The 20678-nt window shown below is 35.6% G+C and overlaps 2 protein-coding genes across 2 annotated transcripts; one reads left to right on the top strand and one right to left on the bottom strand.

Moving 5' to 3' along the window:
* Positions 1-94: 94 nt before the first annotated feature.
* Positions 95-4325, bottom strand: LOC136844497 (uncharacterized). Its single transcript, XM_067113822.1, has 5 exons — positions 4065-4325; positions 2752-2832; positions 2272-2411; positions 1487-1694; positions 95-573 (listed from the first exon to the last, which is right to left on the bottom strand). Exons 1-5 carry the CDS (start codon positions 4290-4292, stop codon positions 373-375), a joined length of 858 nt encoding a protein of 285 aa, XP_066969923.1. The 5' UTR covers positions 4293-4325; the 3' UTR covers positions 95-372.
* On the top strand, positions 2362-20506 carry LOC136844480 (protein phosphatase 1 regulatory subunit 42-like). The gene is made up of 10 exons (XM_067113765.1): positions 2362-3283; positions 12761-12866; positions 13537-13732; positions 14867-14994; positions 16475-16646; positions 17237-17314; positions 17510-17669; positions 18156-18234; positions 19165-19271; positions 19797-20506. Exons 2-10 carry the CDS (start codon positions 12784-12786, stop codon positions 20225-20227), a joined length of 1434 nt encoding a protein of 477 aa, XP_066969866.1. The 5' UTR covers positions 2362-3283; positions 12761-12783; the 3' UTR covers positions 20228-20506.
* The last annotated feature ends 172 nt before the right edge of the window (positions 20507-20678 follow it).

The raw sequence follows: 20678 nt of genomic DNA, 5'->3' as shown, positions 1-20678 counted from the left end.
GTATTCTTCCAATCGCTTGATGCAACATGAGGGATTTGAATTAAATTACTTATACATTAGCATAGGGCATCAGGTTTTATACATGTTTCAGGGCTTGGTTTGAGAATTCTTTTATTTGAACTACAACATAATAGTTTACTCACAAGGTGAAAGACAGCAACATTTTTTACTCAAAAAAATGCAACTCAGATTAACTTGAAAGAAAAAAGTTGCATTACTTCAAAATGCACTCGTATTTGTCATTTTCCACAAATTTTCAGAACATCAGCATATCATTCATTGCAACTCTTCAGGAGGGCTTCGTAGTAAGATATCATGATGTTTTATATGGTTTCTTTAAAATCTTCGGTAGAACCTACTCCAGTCCGTGTTTCAGCAGCTGCAAGCGTAACAGCATGGCTCTTCTACGTCCTCTATCTCCCAGATTCTTGCCACGGGGTTGACCTGATTCCTGTATCCATCTAAAGCATTTCGCTGATTGTAGTAGTTTCCATTTTTACGGAGAACATCTAGAGTCTTTCGTGGGTGGAGAAGGTTCCAGCTCTGCATTGCTCTCTTTCCTTGCCTCTGTACCTGTTGTGTAAAGTTTTAGGTTATTTGGATGTATAAATCATGAAAATTGTCCTTAGGAAGTAAAGCTTTGTAGTAACATGTCTTTTTGTGAAAGGGCTGCTATTCCATACCAAAAACAGATTGTGCTTGTACTGTTTATTTCTTCCTGTCAAAAAAAAAAAAAAAATTCATAAATTTTAAAGGCGAATCATGTCCTAATTGAGTGACACTGGGAAGAGTACGTGTGACAGTTAAAATATGAAAGTGCATCCAAGTACCATAACCTTATGAAATGAAACAAGGGGAAATTGTACAGTCATGATCTTTAAAAGCACCCCTAAAATAAAGATGAACAAGTAGATTGCAAGCAGTAACTGCCATAAGGAACTGATAGTTTTATTAGGTTTGAATGGTGACAAAAGTTTGTGTGCAAAATTGACAGAAATCATTTCATACTGTGAAGTCAGAGAAAATGGAAAAATCTATATATTTGTTTATATTGCATGAAATTACTTGTCAACAAATGGGGTCATACAAGGGTGTCTTCCTAGTATGTAAAATGGAATTTCTATGACTTTTGATGCCAAACTCCACAGATTTCTAGCATCTGAAGATCAATTAAAGTTAGGTCGCAGATATGCTACAAGGTGTGTGTTGTATTTGAAGAAAAAACTTAAAAAGAGTTGGAAGATATAACATTTTATGTCACAGGTTTCTAGTTTGGAGATCAATAGTTTTTAATCAGATTCCTAGTTTTGAATACCGTGGCACTGACTAACCTAACGGTTCTAGTGCCAGGTCATTAGACCTAACATTCATAAATCAAATCAAAATTAGTTTGAATATCAATAAATACATAAGTCTGGAAAACAGATGAAGGAAATGCTACTAGGAAAGTTGAAGCAACAGAAATAAACGAAATTTTACTAAATACCTCTTCTCTGTACATGAAGTTCCTGAGTTCGTTCAAAGCATGTCGAGTTGAACTGAGGAGCACGCAAGTCCAGTCTCTCCTTTCTGAACAGCCCATTCCTGTGTCGTGCCAGACCTGATTGATATCCTCGAGATTTTGCTGAACGAGTGGGCTGTAGCCTATCCTTGTCATCACATTACAAAGAATGTTCTTGAACTTGCCAATTGAGCTGTTGGATAAATAGGAGAAAACATGGCAACGTGTGCTTTCGTTTTCAGACATGCCAAACCCTCACCACAAATTGGTATTACTTTAGGTGTTATATTTTTGTCTTGAATTTTTACTGTGTATATTAAGATTGTCTCAAGTACAGAAAATAAGCTTTTGTTGCTAGCCATATCTTCTGACATCACTTTCAACTTTTTGTCCATTTCAATCATAAACAATTAGCAATTGAAGCTCAGAGCAGAAATGGACTTTACTGGAATTTCTTCTCAGATCTGAATCTGACATTACAGTATCGGCGGTATTTTAACTTTCAGAAACGGATTTGATTGTGGTAGTGGGAGAGTTTATGCTTCGATTATTTTAGTTATTAAAACGAAACAGAACACCAGCTGGAAAGGTCATATATACTTTTTATGACCTTGATGAATAAATGAGCTGCCTTATGCACTAAGTCACACTTTTTGACAAAAAATTTATTACGTATTGTGGGATGCACAAATTTACCACAGTATAATAATTCTTACCCTTAATATTATGAATCATTCGTTCACTAGCGTATATTTATCACTTATACTTACTCGACAATTCTACTACCAAACGCATCAGGGAAGTGGATGATGCAGTGTTCACGGAATGTGTTGAAGTCGTGCTGAGCGAAGTAAAAATGTGCCAGAATGTAGACCAGTTCTTTGTGGATGATGTGGAAAGCTTGCTCGTACTGAAAACCAGGGAAACTGGCCGTATATTCATCCTATTTTGTCAAAACAGCTTGTAATACTTTAAAGTACAAAAAAGGCAGCCTATTAGCAGAAAGCAGTAGAACGCTACCAAAGATACTCTGGCGTACCAAATGAGCCACGACTTGTTATAAAGCGGTATCATGATTTGTGATGATAGCCCAAAGTTGGTCTGTAGAGGATGTGAATTATTCTTGCAAGTGGTTACTAGCGAAATATTTTTCAGTGTAAATAAAGCCTAATTTTGTCTATTGAATAATTTTTGTCTATATTCTTTACATCTGCATGCAGAAAATATTATAGTACCTAATGGCGACTCACAGTTTTTCCTTGCAAATTAGGCGCTGCTGGAAAGGTTGCTAATCTGTCAGTTATTGTTGGCACGCACAAACCCAAATCCTCCTGAAATGATACAGAAATTATATTGAGTATCATACATTAAAAGGACCTAGAGAGAGCTCTCCAGAAAAAAAGGAGATACCTGTTTATAGGCCTATGCCTCATTTAAGCGAAATGTGTAGTTAAAGCCTCTTTGAATCACGCTGCTGCTAATGCTATAAGTTACATTTCTATAATCGCCTGAACGGTTGGCTAAAAATACCCAACGGCTTTTATTGTACAGGCTTGTTTATATTCATGATGTCAGTCATTTGTTTCTAGTTGACGATGGTTAAACGCTCTTGTAAAAGGTATAATGGTTCAGTATGTGTGCAACTGTGGTAGAAGTACCCTTTCTGGCTACTGTGAGACATTTCCAGTTGTCTAGCGTGTTTAAATGTTCTTAAAAAAAAGGACCGTGAAAGATGAAGACTTTTATATCCCACTGTGTGGATTAGATGAACTGCAGAGAAGAGTGAGTATAACGAGATGTCTGTTTTTCTTGTCTTTGATATTATATCTGTTTCCAAAACGAACCATTCGGTAGGTTTCTGATATAGACCTAGCTGCGTCGAATTAATATGCTGGTCGCGTAACGTACTCGAGAATACCTTTTAGGCTTTCTTTAGTTGATTTTTATAAAACGAAGTCATCATGAACAGCCCCTTATGATAAGCACAGTAGCGGGCTCCTTCATTAAAAACAAATTTACTAATCGATCATTCTTGAAACAAACCTTAAGAACTCGATGTTCGCAATAATTAAAAAAAAAAAAAAAAAGGGTGACACACTAACACAGACCTATGCGTTAATTTTCACGATCTTAGAAGGTATGAGTGATTTTAGCCGGAAAGGTAGGCAATATTCGCTCTTCTGAATATTTTCGGAATTCACAATATTCTGTTACAAGGATGAGTACGCCAAACGTTAAGTACGTTCTTTTACTTGCCGAGCATACTACTTTATTCTTAAGCTTGCCTGTTCGATTATCAATACTTTTTTCTTCTCGTTTTTGCATCCCTGTTTCAAGAATGTAAACATCGAGAACTTTCATTTCACAATTGTTATCACGACTCATGACACTGGATGTATTCACTATTTAAATTAATGTACAAGGATTCAAATGACAGCTCGTAGTGGGCCTAAGTGCAGTCCTGTCCAGACTCTTATAAAGAATGATTTATAAAAAGTTCGTACATGATCAGCTGTCTGCTGATATCTTCCCAAGTGGTGATAGAAGTAAAATGAAGACTCACCGATACAGACCGAATGTTATCGATGGAGTGATTAGCTCTGCTGATCTCACTTAACAACATGGCCGGGGTGTAGGTGGCGCCCTCGATGTTGTAAGCCACGGAGAGAGGTTGACCTCCCAGCTCAATACTGCAGGGGTTATCAAGGGATTCCCTCACGTTCAGGGATTCGACGCTGACGGGGGTAGCCCTGGTGAAGATGAATCTCCTTGGGGTAAGTAGCAGCAGCATCCCTGGAATTCGAAATAAAAAATGGATGCGGTAGTCCTGGAATTAAGCGAAAAAGGAGTTTACTGGTGGGGAAACATTTGAAGATCATTTTTTCTTCGAAGGTGTTTGTTTTAAATGGTTTTGTTTGGTAGCTCATGTGGTAAAAAAAAAATCGTAAAAGTTCACGCAGAACTTGTTGCATAATTCTACTAACAGCAAAAAATGACAGACATAACAAACCAAAAGACATAACCTGAGAACAATAGTGTTAAACTGGATTTGATCGTAATTGTGCCATTGATTAGATGGCAAGCTTTCGATTCAGTTCCATCAAGGAAAAAGATGCCCGAGAAGAGCCGAATAGGAAAAGAAGGGTTTTGAACAAGATTCTTGATCAATTAAACGGGCAGGGTCCTTCCCTGAGCTGACAGGACCCTGGGCTAAGGATGGAAAATGGGTCCACTTGACGTAATAGACCACATGACAAAATTCCAAGGTAATTTTTCTTGCAGGTACAAAATTTAATCTCGTATTTATATAAGCGTGCAGAATGCAGTACTTTCTCCATTTTGTTACAGTGAAATATCTTCTAAAAGCTAATGTCTGGTCTCCAGGCAAGTGCCAGGTTTGCCTTATAGATGAATCGGAACAGGCGATAGGAAAAAAGAAGATGTAGACCCATCACCAGCATTGGAAATGAACGTCAGATAAGAAACTTAATAGGTTTACAAAGAGGGAGGTCGTTAGTATGAATCTGGCTTAAAAACAAAAATTCCCACTCTAGACCGTGCTAGAAATCCACATTCAATCGACTACTGGTTAACGATTAGAAATAAAATCGATGTCCACGCTTTCTTTTCACTCACGCACACACATAACACACAATACACACACACACACATATATATATATATATATATATATATATATATATATATATATATATATATATATATATATATATATATATATTATATAAATATATATATATATATATATATATATATATATATATATATATATATATATATATATATATATATATAAGCATAAAAACAAATATGAAAGTAAAGTTAAAGATGATAAACAAAGTTCGATATTTCCCTTTGCAGACTCCCAAAAATCAACTCACCAATGAAGAACCTTACGCTGAACATGCCTCTTCGTTTCGATGTCAAAATTTTTTCCTTTCTTGTTCTTCTTCTTCTTCTGCTGGCCTTTGATAAAGATTCGCGGCCTCTCTAGTTATCCGAGCTGATTTTGCCAAAAAAACAAACTAATAATACAGACCCAGCTTATATGATGCTTTCTGTTTGAATTCTAAGTTAAAAACAAAGTTCCAGAAAGAGACTTAACAGATACGTTGCCTAAAAAGAAAGGAGTTTGGAGCTGCTATAAGGCCCTGTAACGCAATGAACATTTTTGACGTGCGCTCGTTTTATATATGTATGCGTATGAGCCTTGGACAACGTACCGAGAGAATGTCCACCTACTGCGCATGCGGAACTGCATGCGGCTCTCCTTTTTGAATTAACGAGTTTATCCCACGCAACTTAACTCTTCTTACCGGAGTTAATAAGATGCAATATGGAAAGATGCGAGGCGGATGAGAGCATGGTAATCTCCTCGAGTCTTTAGGAGATGAATTGAAAATGGAATGATCTATAGAAATCCGGCAAAGTCTGTCTAATATTTTTATTGATAATTTTAATGGCGGACTCTCAAGGTTATGTAGATCAGTTACATAATCATTTTGGCTAAAAAAAATTTTATTTAGAATTCATATTCTTATCAACTAAGCTTCAGGGACTCCGGTAATGGGCGAGTTCCACATATATCTTTCGCTTCTAGAATACGGTACTCTCCAACTTCCTCCGTATCTCCTTAGTCATATAACCTGTCCCTTTTCAAGAGGCGTATTTGTCGGCAGTAAGAAGAGAACTCCGTCAATAAATGTGTCTTCTACTATTTATTTATTTAATTTTATATTTATTTGTATATTTATTTTTATTCAATTCTACCTGTTGCCTCTTCATCTCTCCTCGAGGCTTTTCTGGTTACCTCCCTGCCTGGGCTAGTTATGGACACCAGGTTGCCCATCCCGGTGGCCTTCCATATTAAAAAAAAATTATTTCAAGATTGCGAAATTATGATTTTAATCATTCTTTTTTCATTTTATGTTATCCGTTGTGATCACTTTTAACCAGAGGCTGATGGAATGGGCAACCCAGTGACCTTATCTATGACAGTTTAATCTCTATTTCTTCTTCTTCTTCTTTCTTCTTTCTTCTTCTTCTTCTTCTCTCTTTCTTCTTCTACTTCTAAATTATTTCTTCTTCATCCTTCTTCATATCTTCATCTTCTTCTATATAAAATATATAAATATATATATATATATATATATATATATATATATATATATATATATATATATATAATATATATATATATATATATATATATATATATATATATTATTTAATATATATATTATATAATATATATATAACCTATATACTTTTTTCATTAAATATTTTTTTGGAGGTGATGACCAACGGCGCTGTGACGCTAGTTGTGCGTTCAAAAATCAATCAATCACTGACCTAAAACTTCGACCAATCGCCTGACTTCCGCTAGAGGAGAATAAGCCGCCATCGTCGGGAAGTAGACACAAACGAGAAGGAAATGGTCCTTCTGGTATTACATAATAAGGCGGAAATTACGATGCTTAGGCTGCGAGGTTATTCAGAGACAAAATTAATGTGAGAGGCAGTATTAAAGAATTTCCATAACTCTCTTCGCTCTCTTCACTCTCTTCTGTCTCTCTCTCTCTCTCTCTCTCTCTCTCTCCAGACACACGCATACAACTGTGTATGTATATATATATATATATATATATATATATATATATATATATATATATATGTGTGTGTGTGTGTATGTATATATATAAAATACATATATATACAGTATATATATATATATATACTTATATATACATATATATAATATATATATACTTATATATATTATATATAAATATTATATATTATATATATTTATATATATATATATATATATATATATATATATATATATATATATATATATATATATATGTGTGTGTGTTACAAGCTCTTTTGGGTTTTGGTGCAGGTCTTTATACACTTTAGACTGTAGTCATTGTATCAGTGAAGTAACTCAGAGCAAAAAGGTCAGCGGAGACAAACACTTGAGAAAACTTAACAATATTTATTACTTAAAGAAACGACATGTTCAAATCAACCTCGAGTCTTTGAAAATAACTTAAAGACTACAAAAAAGGACAAATACCGGTCCTTTACAAATCCCTGGGATTACCTACAGCCAATAAAGCTAAGCCCTAACAAAGGAAAGAAACCAAACAAAAACTTCTTTCAGTTTTCTTCTGAAGATGGAAGGAGAACCCCACAAGATTCCTGCGTATAACTTGTTTACTTTTAAATATTTACATGTTACTTTTAAACTCGAGTACTTTCAGGTCCTAACTGTGACCCTTTTTCAAGAGATGAGGTAGTCAGGCTGGCTTGGTAAAGTTGTGTTTCGTATCTTCTTGCATAATGAACAGCTTGAGTTCCAAAAGTTTCATACAGTTGTTGAAAAAGGGTCACAGTTAGGACCTGAAAGTACTCGAGTTTAAAAGTAACATGTAAATATTTAAAAGTAAACAAGTTATACGCAGGAATCTTGTGGGTTTCTCTTTCCATCTTCAGAAGAAAACTGAAAGAAGTTTTTGTTTGGTTCATTATGTACCCACAGCAACACTACAACAGAAATATATTCCAACACCTGTATGAAACTTCTGGAACTCAAGCTGTCCATTATGCAAGAAGATACGAAACACAACTTTACCAAGCCAGCCTGCCTACCTCATCTCTTGAAAAAGGGTCACAGTTAGGACCTGAAAGTACTCGAGTTTAAAAGTAACATGTAAATATTTACAAGTAAACAAGTTATACACAGGAATCTTGTGGGTTTCTCTTTCCAAAGTAAAGAAAATTAACATAAACAAATACTCGGGTGGATTAAACACTTTTGCTGGCCAGACCGGAACACAATAACCTAAAGCTAAAAGTTAGGGAAGGAAGAATTAAGTATACCTTAGTTTAACCAGACCACTGAGCTGATTAACAGCCTCCTAGGGCTGGCCCGAAGGATTAGACTTATTTTACGTGGCTAAGAACCAATTAAGTTACCTAGCAATTGGGACTTACAGCTTATTGTGGAATCCGAACACATTATACCGAGAAATGAATTTCTAACACCAGAAATAAATTCCTCTAATTTCTTCAGTGGCCGGCCGGAGAATCGAACGCGGGCCTAGGTGAGTGCTAGGCGAGTACGATATCGACCCATCCAACGAAGAACTACAGAGAATAAATAGCAAGAAAACAATCTCCTGCCTATTACCACAAAACTAAGTTAAGTTAAGTATACCTTAGTTTTACCAGACCACTGAGCTGATTAACAGCTCCCCTAGGGCTGGCCCGAAGTGATTAGACTTATTTAACGTGGCTAAGAACCAATTGGTTACTTAGATAAACTACAATGAATCTTTACACAGCAATATAATGTAATTGTCACTGGACACTATACCGTCACAACATAAAAACGACTAAACATATTAAATGAAAATATATGTATTAATATTTGAACAATAATTTCACATTAGGAGAAAAACGAAGCAATATGAAGGCCGTGATCCAACTGCTACCTCCGCTGCCAAGAGAGGTCACACACACACCAGGTCAAAAACGAGCGTCTCAGGCGGTCCTGCCCGACAAAACAGATAATCACTCGTACCTGGGTATGGCCACCCTATACGGGTCTCCTCACGAGCAAACTTGCTTCCAACAGCAGCTTTAAAGGCGTCCTGGAAGAAGTGGATCATTGGCAATTCAACTCCTGCTGTTGACGGAGAACAGCGACGCCTTCAACGCCCTGGGAAAATCCTTCTCACCAGGGTGTAACGACAGGTAACCCGTCGCAGGTGACAGAAGTACCTGCGAGCCACGTACCGAGTAGGAAACTCACGTCGCAGGTGGCGGGAGAGCACCCACGAAGGACGACGCAATCCCACAAGCGTCCAACGGCACTCAGAAAAATAAAATAACAGAACAGTCGTTAACACGATAGTTAATAGACGTAAACAAGAGGAGAGGTGTCAAAACTGGAAACAAATACTTGGAAATCACCTTACACTTAATTTTTACAAACCGCTGGCGTTCCTTAAGAATAATACTTGAAACTAAAAAGAAACAAGGCCGATCTAAGTTACATTTAAAGCGAAAAAATAAAGGGAAAGATTTACGTTAACCTAATAGTATATATATATATATATATATATATATATATATATATATATATATATATATATAGTATATATATATATATACGAAAATATGGAGCATAACTGAATGAATATGGAGCGTGATGAATATAATAAAGATTAAAATCGAAGGAAAGAGAAAGGGAGTGTTATGAGTCTCGACCTTATCGTCCTTTTTGCTTAGAAGACTAAGCTAAAGGACGATGTCGAAAGGCCTCGCAGCACTCATCGTTTCCTTCCTTCATGGATTTTGTCTTTATAAACATATTACATGTTATTATATATATGTAGTTATATATATATATATATATATATATAGTATATATATATATATATATATATATATATATATATATATATATATATATATATATATATATATATAGGATGTAAGTCGCGAAACAAGGTGAAGGTCATCTGATACAGAAAATATGTAAACGAACTTTCCGAGAGTTCGAAGCGTTCTACAGCAGGCAAGGAAAAAGGGTGTGGGTGTGTAACGAGAATGCTAATGAGAGTTAAATATTAAGAAGAAGAATGGGAGATAAATTCTAAGAAGAAGGAGAAGAAGAAGAAGAAGAAGAGAAACTGATACGAAGGAGGTAATAATTCATTCACGCCGGGGAAGAGAGGGGTGGGGGGGGTGAGGGGGTGGGGTGGGAGGGGAAGGGTGGTGGGTGTTAAGTGAGAGACGAGGGAACAGGTCAGGCTTGAAAGGCAACGCGTCTTCTCTTGTCTTTGAAGATTATTTACAGATGTGAGTTTGCAAGCATTTAGTCATGATGCAGTTTGTGAGCAAGTTCGCAAATGTAATTATGTATATACATATATATCATCACATAGACATATATATATATATATATATATATATATATATATATATATATAGATATATATATATATGTGTGTGTGTGTGTGTGTGTATATGTGTATATGTATATATGTGTATATGCATGTATATATATAATTTATATATATATATATATATATATATATATATATATATATATATATATATATATATATTACTAAAACTGATTCAAGCTGGATGGTCTAATGGAGTATTTATTCAGAGAAAAGTTACAAAGTTTTCTTGGACCAAAGTTCCATTATTATCAAGTATCCGTACAATTGTACGGATACTTGATAATGTGGATTGTTTGTCCAAGAAAGCTTGCAACTTTTCTGAATAAATACCCATTAGATACCATCCAGTTTGAATGAGGTCCTTTAGTAATTCTCCTAATGCACAGAACAATTGTGTATGTGTTAAAGTTAATATATATATATATATATATATATATATATATATATATATATATATATATATATATATATATATATATATATATATATATATATATATATATATAATACATATATCATTCCCACTGGATTACCAAACCAATAACACTAAAGACTTGGAAAACACAATCCTTTTTACTTATGAAAAGCCTCTATTGAGTTACTCTAATAACCCTTCAGCTTCCTGACGTATCTATAATATTGGAAAAGGATCAACCTCCGGGAACAGTTGGAGGAATGAAGCAACAGATCCTTTGGTTGGCGACTGAAGAAGGATACGAAAGTCCTTCTCTTAAACCGGTAATCCTTTCTGGAGGTTACGGGATTCCGGGGGCAGACGGAGATTACCGACTCGTATGGAAACCTTTATGGAAATCATTCGTATTACTGGACTCTAATTTGGTGATGGTTTTGTCTTGTTACGTAATGACTACTTTATTCTCTCTTCATTCCCTACACACATGCACACACACACACACACACACACACACATCAATACACACACATATATATATATATATATATATATATATATATATATATATATATATATATATATATATATATATATGTTTCCTTCTTGATTTTATCTTTATTTAGATATATATATATATACATGTTATACATACATATATATATATATATATATATATATATATATATATATATATATAATTAATTATAACATAAAAAAATCAGTAAGATAAAGTAAAATTTGAATGACAGTTAAAAGTATGCAGTGAGATACATTTCATATACATATATATTTATTTATTATTTACATATATATCCGTGTGTGTAAAACAAGGAATCCACAATCCATCGCCGGTAACCCATTCAGGTACTGGCCAGATCATTACAAATCAATTAAAATTAATAAGATTCTACAGACGATATCCTCCCTCCAAATCTCGTAGCTGAAGGCGTTGTCATGGCAACGATGTAAACAATGTTGTTCCACGCTGCTGGACTCCATCCGAGTTACTTAGCAAACACTCCACTCTACGAGCAAGACAAACATTCGGGTGAGTTAGACACCTTATCATTGGCTTTAGGTAGTGGCTGCCTTGGTGTTTGTGGGTTGTACCCCTCTGTTAGAGTTATTATGAATGACGTAACACGTGCATGACTAAATATCTTTTGGATTACATTCCCTACTTCTTAAAGAACTGACTGAAAGTCTGAAGATCTTGAAATGGGTACATTCACTATTGGATCAAGATGGTTATCGAGTATCAGTTATTTGGGGTCAAAGAGGATAAGACTGACTGAGTGACCTGGGTTGGGCGGGTGAGCCAAGAACTAAAGTCAGTGATACGTTAATTTCGTTTGAATATGTATGACTTATATAAAAACTCACTCTATATCTATATACATATATATTATATATACTTATATATGTATATGTCAGTAGGTCAATAGGAAGTCAAATATATTTGCATTCCTTGTGATGTATTTCATAAACTCCGCAGTCGAAGTAATTCATTTTATCCAGACATCAGTTATGCATCAAATTTAAAATGCCTTTAAAATGTACTTGAATTTCTGTGTTATCTTTCTAGAGTCACCATAACCATTGCTGCATATACCTGATCTATAGGGTTTGTTTCACGTTACAGTATGCTTGTATAAATGCCTTATGTTTGTAAGGATTCTATAGTGTACCTTAAATTGTCCATGTTTGTATATTATTTCCAAGAGTAAATTAATGTGTTTTTGCTGGCTTTTCTAGTCTGTCAAAGATTACTCATTAATAATAATAATAATAATAATAATAATAATAATAATAATAATAATAATAATAATAATGAAACAGGAATGTCGATGGTCCAGTAAGAGATGGTAGGAATCAACTCTGAGAACTTGTGGTCATGGCTCGGGAATCGAAGAAGAACGAAAAAGCAAAACTCGTCGTATTCCAGGTCAGTAAACGTAAATAAAATCGATTTAACAGGTTTTCTTATTTATTCGAAGTGTTCTTATTATAGTGTATATATATATATATATATATATATATATATATATATATATATATATATATATATATATATATATACACATGTGTGTGTGTATATGTATATGACAGTATATACAATTAAAATGTGATTTGTATAATTTTTGTTTATTTACTTATTTATCTGTCTATTTATTTTTAGATTATATATATATATATATATATATATATATATATATATATATATATATATATATATATATATATATATATATATATATATATATATATATATATATATATATATATATATATATATATGTGTGTGTGTATGTGTGTGTGTGTATGACAGTATATAAAATTAAAATGTGATTTGTATAATTTTTGTTTATTTACTTATTTATCTGTCTATTTTTAGATTATCTATTTATTTACTTATTTACTCATTTACTTATTTATTGATTTATTCATTCATTCATTAAATTATTTATATATTTTGTTTATTCATTCATTAAATAATCTATCCATTTATTTATTTACTCATCCATTTATCTAATTATTTCATTTATTAATCTATTGATCTAATGATTTAATTCATTTATTTATTGATCGATCTATTCTTTCACGAAACGTCCCAGACTGCACCTCAGGAGTCCCCGGTCCATCATCTCCTCGGTCCAGAGGGAGGCAAACGGGGAGAGGGAAGTCTTCAAGCTGAAGATGGGGTACGAAGACGAGGACGAAGACGGAGACAGTCCGGCCTGCAGGGAGAGGAACGCTTTCTTGGGACGCGTCACCCACCTCCACCTGGAGGGGAAAGGAATCACTCATATCGTAAGTGAGAGAGACGTGAGAAAGGTCTTGACGATGCTTAGGAATTGGGGGTGCTTATTGGCGGTGCACTTCAGGTATTATTTAGGTTCTTTGCGGCGTTCCTTGGGGCCCTGGCTGCAACCCCTGTTATTCTTCTTCACTGTATCTCTGTTTATGTTCCCATGTTTCACAGTGCAATTGCGAGGCTTTCAACACACAGGAATGGGGAGTTCCCATTGGCGGTGCACTTCAGGTATTACTTAGGTTCTTTGCGGCGTTCCTTAGGCCCCTAGCTGCAACCCCTGTTATTCTTCTTCACTGTATCTCTGTTTATGTTCCCATGTTTCATAGTGCAATTGCGAGGCTTTCAACACAAAGGAATGGGGAGTTCCTATTGGCAATGGACTGTAGGCATTATTTAAGTTCTTTGCGGCGTTCCTTTGGCCCCTAGCTGCAACTCTTTTCATTATTCTTCACTGTACCTCCGTTTATGTTCTCTTTCTTCTATCTCACTTTTCTCAAACCCCTCCTAGCAATAGTTTCATAGAGCAATTGCGAGGCTTTCAACACATAGGAATAGGGAGTTCCTATTGGCAATACACTGTAGGCATTATTTAGGTTCTATGCGGCGTTCCTTAGGACCCTAGCTGCAACCTCTTTCATTCTTCTTCACTCTACCTCTGTTCATATTCTCTTTCTTCCATCTTACTTTCCTCAACCCTCTCCTAGCAATTGATTCATGGTGCAACTGCGAGGTTTCCCTACTGTTACACCTTTCAAAGCCTTTTTTTACTCTCATCTTCCCTTTCAATGCTGAATGGCCTCATCGGTCCCACTGTTTGGCCTTTGACCTAAATTGTTTATTCCATTCCATTCTGGTATTTTTATAATTAGCAACTGTTTTTTTTTAGATATGTTATTTTTGAACAATACTGATGAACTGAGACACTCACACATAGAGAGTTGCCTTTGTATGTTTGTGTGTGTTTAAGACAAAAAATCTCACATGTGAACTTCTTTGTTTGCAGTTTGTAGCCGGATAATTCATTTGATATATTTCCGCTGCTTAATTCATCGATTTTACTCTCATTGCCATACACTGCCCCTAAATCTCATTTCCAGAATTAACTCCTTTTTGATATTGAATGTATTCAGGAGAGCCTGTCATCTTGTCCAGAGGTTCGCGTCGTCTTTCTGCAACATAATCACCTGACTCGGCTGGCCAATCTTCGTCCCCTTCGGATGCTGCAGGAACTCTACCTTCAGGATAACCACATCACGAGGTAAATTACCATAAACATCAAAGTTGACCGAAATGGAAGTTTTTCAAGCCTTTTTCTTTACTTCTTGTAACTCGCAAACAGCTGGTCCTTTAAAGTGAAATGGAATTCAACGTCAAATTTGGCCCTGGTTCCGTAACTTCTTGTACAGATTGAAAAGTTTGTGATAAACTCGTCCCTCGAAAGGAAATTAATGTAAAATTTAAAGTTTTATTATTATTATTATTATTATTATTATTATTATTAATATTATTATTATTATTATTATTTTATTTTATTTTATTATTATTTTTTTTTTTGGTCTATCACAATCATCCTATTCGACTGGGTGGTTTTTATAGTGTGGCGTTCCGAATTGCATCCTGCCTCCTTAGGAGTCCATCACTTTTCTCACTATGTGCGCTGTTTCTAGTAGCACACTTTTCTGCATGAATCTTGGAGCTCCTTTTCTAGGCATCTAGTTTTTCCAGATTCCATTATTATTATTATTATTATTATTATTGTTATTATTATTATTATTATTATTATTATTATTATTATTATTATTATTATTTTGGAAAAATATGAACAGTTTGTGATTGAACCCAACCTTCATAAGGAAGTTGACTTCTATGTCAAAGATGTTCTGTTTATTAGTGTAAGAAGTATTATTATTGAAATCTCTTGTAATGAAGCCTCCTCTGTTTCTGCTTTTGTGACTCGCGTAATTGATTGCTTTAACTAGTGAATAAAGGAGTCCCGTTGTAATAAATGCTTTCGTTATTGTTGTTGTTAGATGAATCTGCCCTTGTATACTACCAGCACGGGTTCTTGCTTGTAGAATGTCGTGAGGTTCAAGTGCTGAAACTCCTGTAAAAAAAAAAAAAAAAAGAGTTCGTTCTTCTCAACCTATTGTTTTTAATACGTATTCACTGTAATCATATTGTTCTTATTGCGTATTCACTGTAATCCTACTGTTCTTTTTACGTATTCACTCTAATCCTTTTGTTCTTAATACGTATTCACTGTAAGCCTGTTGTTCTTGATATGCATTCACTGTAATCTTATTGTTCTTAATACGTATTCACTGTAACATTATTGTTTTTATTACGTATTCACTGTAATGATATTGTTCTTAATACATATTCACTGTAATCCTGTTGTTCTTATTACGTATTCACTGTAATCTTGTTGTTCTTATTACATTCACTGTAATCCTGTTGTTCTTTTACGTATTCACTGTAATGTTATTGTTCTTAATACATATTCACTGTAATCCTGTTGTTCTTAATACGCATTCACTGTAATCTTGTTCTTATTACGCATTCACTGTAATGTTATTGTTCTTGATACGTATTCACTGTAATCCTGTTGTTCTTATTACGTATTCACTGTAATCCTGTTGTTCTTAATACGCATTCACTGTAATCCTATTGTTCTCCTTCACGATAACTGGAAGTTAATACAATCACTGACAGCAGTCACTACTCATCTTCTTCTTCAGGATTGAAGGGCTAAAGGAACTCCACAACCTTCGCCGTCTTCTCATCCCCGGGAACCGCATAGGCGTTGTCGAGGGCCTTCCGCAGGGCCTTGAGGAACTCCACATTCAGAACCAGAGGCTTCCTCCGGGCGACGCCCTTGTGCTTGATCCTCACGCCCTAACGAATGTGCAGGTTAGATGTGACGTTTTTCCTCCATTTTCGTCTCTCAGATTCTGTTTGATGCGCTTGTGGAAACTATGGAGGTAAGATGAAGAAAACTGATTAGAAATGCATGTTATGTTTCTGTTGGTTGTAGAGTCCGTAGGTCCACACCAGTCTCTTAATCCCTTTCACACCTTGCTGCACTTAGGGGCTGCCTTAGGGCGAGACCCTATACTTGCTACTATATTCAGTTGTTAAATCTTTCTTGTTTATCATGCCTAAATAGACTCTAGAATCTGTTTCAAAGGAAGGAACGCGTCAACACCAGGAACTAGAATAGCTACTTCATTGTTTAACATTTTACACTTCTACCTTAAAAACAGGACAACTCCCTTGCAAAGGGGCGTGGCTCCTATCTTAGCTTAGAACAGGAAATCTGTAGCCATGTAATTTATGTCTGGTAATGACACTACACAGATAACTGTTGGTATTTCTAAAAATCTGACAGAGGAAATGTTTAGAGACGCAATAAGAATAGAATCTTTTTTTTATGTCAGTTTTACTCATCCCGACAACTTTGGATATCTACCGATGTCATTCTTCTTTCTTCTTCTCTGCAGGCAACATTGAGGCTCCTGGACGTCACCGGAAATCGACTCATGGAGATGGGAGCAGTAGGCCTTCTGACGAGGCTCCGGGTAGGATGCAAGCATTTCAGTTTCAGCAATGAATATTCCATTATTATACCTTTACTCATTTCATTATAAACATCCTATAACTTGTAGAGTTAGCTTTCGTAAGAACTTAGCAAGGCTGAAGAAGACATTGCAAAAGAAACTTTTACAGTTGATCAAGAAACCATCTTAACGACCCAATTACCTGATGCCTTTCAGGTCTTTCGAGCTGAGAACAACGACCTGGACTCACTGAGTCATGTGACAGCGGTGGTGAGTCGCCTGAACCATTTACAAGAGCTGCACCTATCTGGCAACCCTGTCACTGCCCACAGGAGATACCATCTCTCCATGGTCCTTGCTTCTCCGCCATCTCTCGGTAATTAATAGGATGGTTCAGTAGCCTAAACTGGCGCCACAAGAGCAATAGTCATCGACATCAGAGGTGTACGAGCCTGCTAAGAATTTCCATACTTATTAAACAATAATCTTGCTTCAGCTAACTGAATTTGTAAATATAATTCTTAGGCTAAAGGCATTGAAGTAAAATTTAACGTTGACGTTTGAGGTTTTTGGTAGATATTTCACTTGATTATGTGTTAGCTTATTCAGATTTATCAATCTGACCCCCTGTTTGCCAATTTAGAAACTGTTCCTCTTATCTTTCTATATGTTACTTCGCAATACTGAAAAAAAACAGATAAAGTGACAAAAGGCACCAGAAAGAGTGATAAAATAAGGAAAAGTCAATTGAAGATAAACAGGTACTTGCATAAACATAACATGTACCAAGAAATCAGGGTGTTTTAATTACTATTTTCCTGGGCAACAAAACTTGAACTACTTCTTCCTCTTTTTGTTGCAGAGATCTTAGACAAGAAGCAAATCACTCCATTGTCCAGAGATTTCATTGTGCAGACAGAATGTCATCGTCTTGCAAGGAGGTATGCTATTCCTCATTTTATTTCCCATCTTGTATTCATTTAAGAAGAGGAGTAGGGAAACTGCCTGTAAAATTCATTGTGCCTCTGTTGTTCTTCAGCAGTGTATCATGTAACTGGTAGTTAGCTGACTGGGGTTTGAAAGTGGCTGAGGTGGACAAGGGTATGGGGCTAGCAACCTCATTTGTAAAGTTAATCTGAAAGTAGAATGAGTAACATCTTTTGGAGCTGTCCTGATCACAAGGAAAATGGCATATATATGCACACACGTGCACACACACACACACACACACACACACACACACATATATATATATATATATATATATATATATATATATATATATATATATATATATATATATATATATATATATATATATCAAGTTCATTGACATATGCGCCTGCTTCAAGATGACAAGTTGATTCAGGTGTGCAAATATTGGTGTCAGTCGTATATACTGGAAGATACCAGACGCCTGGAGAACTTCCGAAGCAGCCTATTTAAAGTATATTTAACGAACCTAGGCACTAGCGGATCCAGGGGTGGGGGCACCTGGGCACGCGCGCCCCCATAAAAAATAATGATAAAATAATAATATTGAAGATTTAGAAAATAACAACATAAATATAAATATAACAATGTGAAAAAATAAAATGATCGATTAAAGAAATAATATGTTGCATATATATATATATATATATATATATATATATATATATATATATATATATATATATATATATATATATATATATATATATAATGTATGTATGTATAATATGAAAATTGGTGGCCCCCCATGAAATTTTTCTGGATCCGCTAACGAACCTAGGCCTATTCTGTATGTCATTAAGCTGCCGGGCTAGTTTCATTCATTAAACAGTGATGATATCTCGATGACTTCTACTCTTCTTTGCAATACCTTTCAGGAAACGAGCGCAGCAGAAAGGGAGCGGGCCACCTAAGATTAACAGCCAAATATTCACAACGGAGACGCATTTCCTGTTCACGACTGTTACGAAAGTCGGACCACCAGGCAAGGAAATCTTTTTCTGTATAATGCCGATGAGTCTTCTTTGTGAGTGTATGGATTGTGGAAGCGTTAGTGACAGAGTTGTTCATCCACGATTCAGCGGTTACAGTGTGAATGTGGCAGTGGTTGCTGCGTTGTCTTTTGTTTTTCATTGAGCCTCCCGTGTTAGACTAGCATTGATTATCATATGAGGAAGGCCTAAGGATTTCCTCTGTATATTTTTTTCGGAGATAAAGGCAGTGCTTGCCGAAAAGTAGTTCAGTACAGTATATATACGGTTAAATAATATACCACATAATATTAACTGCAATTTCATTATAACGGCCTTTTGTAACTTGTTTTGATCGAAGGGAAGTGTTTATGTGCGTCTGAATATATGTACATTATACCTAAGTTAAATCAACACGTAAACTGTCTTATATCATATTTGTTCTGTTATTATATAGTTGAGTGAAACGTGTACCAGTTTCAAGAAATAAAACGGTCTATGCATTTTTAACCCAAAAAAACACGACTATGCAATTGCAGAGCCCCCTGCAACCGGGCCCAGTTTCGTCCTTGGCGCCCTCAGACGGCCTGAGTTCGACATGATCCTCAGCCGAGCTCAGAGGCAGAGCATGAGGGCTTACCTCGCAGCGAAGGAAAGGGAGATGGAGAACGAGAGACTATCCGTGGACGGAGCAGACGAAGATCTGAACGATAAACCCAACGAAGAAATGACCAAAAACGCTGCGACGCCAGGTGAAGGAGGTCTTACTGAGGACCCCGTAGATGCTAAGGCGAATAACCAGTGGCATGACAAGTCGTTGGTCCCTGCCAGCGACTTCCCTCTGGAGAGGAGTGTTTGGTTTGCGAGCGAGGAAGATCAGTCCACGGAGGAAATACCGCGATTCATACCTCGTCCTTACTGGAGGAATAAGCCGCCTGCTTCCAAGGCTAAGCCTCCAGTGAGTGGATGAGGCTGATAACTCGAGTGGCGGTTTTGTAGGAAAGTTTTGTAGTCTCTTATTTGTTACTTCCAACGTTATTTCCTCTATATCTCATGTGCCTGTTTTTTCAAGTGTCATTTTGGCTTGTCCATATGAATGTAATTACACTTTAGATAATGATAATAGTTGTGAACTTTTACATATGCTTTGCATATTTGTAAGAGGTCTTAAGGCTAGTCCGTATGCGTTCTCATTTTTTACGTCCTTTTGTAATTGTAGGAAATAAAATCTCCACGTCTACTTTTCAAATCCGTTTTATTGCTTTTTCAACAGCTGTTCCTTTGAAAATGTCAAGCGACATTTACAGGATACACTATTTATTTCATCCAAATTTTTATGGAATGAATATAGAGACAAACTAAAAAGCTCAAGAAGGAACACTTAGTGGTAATAAGTATGAATTCATAACACATTCTGTCCG

The sequence above is a fragment of the Macrobrachium rosenbergii genome, chromosome 2, assembly GCF_040412425.1.
Source record: "Macrobrachium rosenbergii isolate ZJJX-2024 chromosome 2, ASM4041242v1, whole genome shotgun sequence".
Taxonomy (NCBI): domain Eukaryota; kingdom Metazoa; phylum Arthropoda; class Malacostraca; order Decapoda; family Palaemonidae; genus Macrobrachium; species Macrobrachium rosenbergii.
This window is presented reverse-complemented; position numbering and strand designations above follow the sequence as displayed.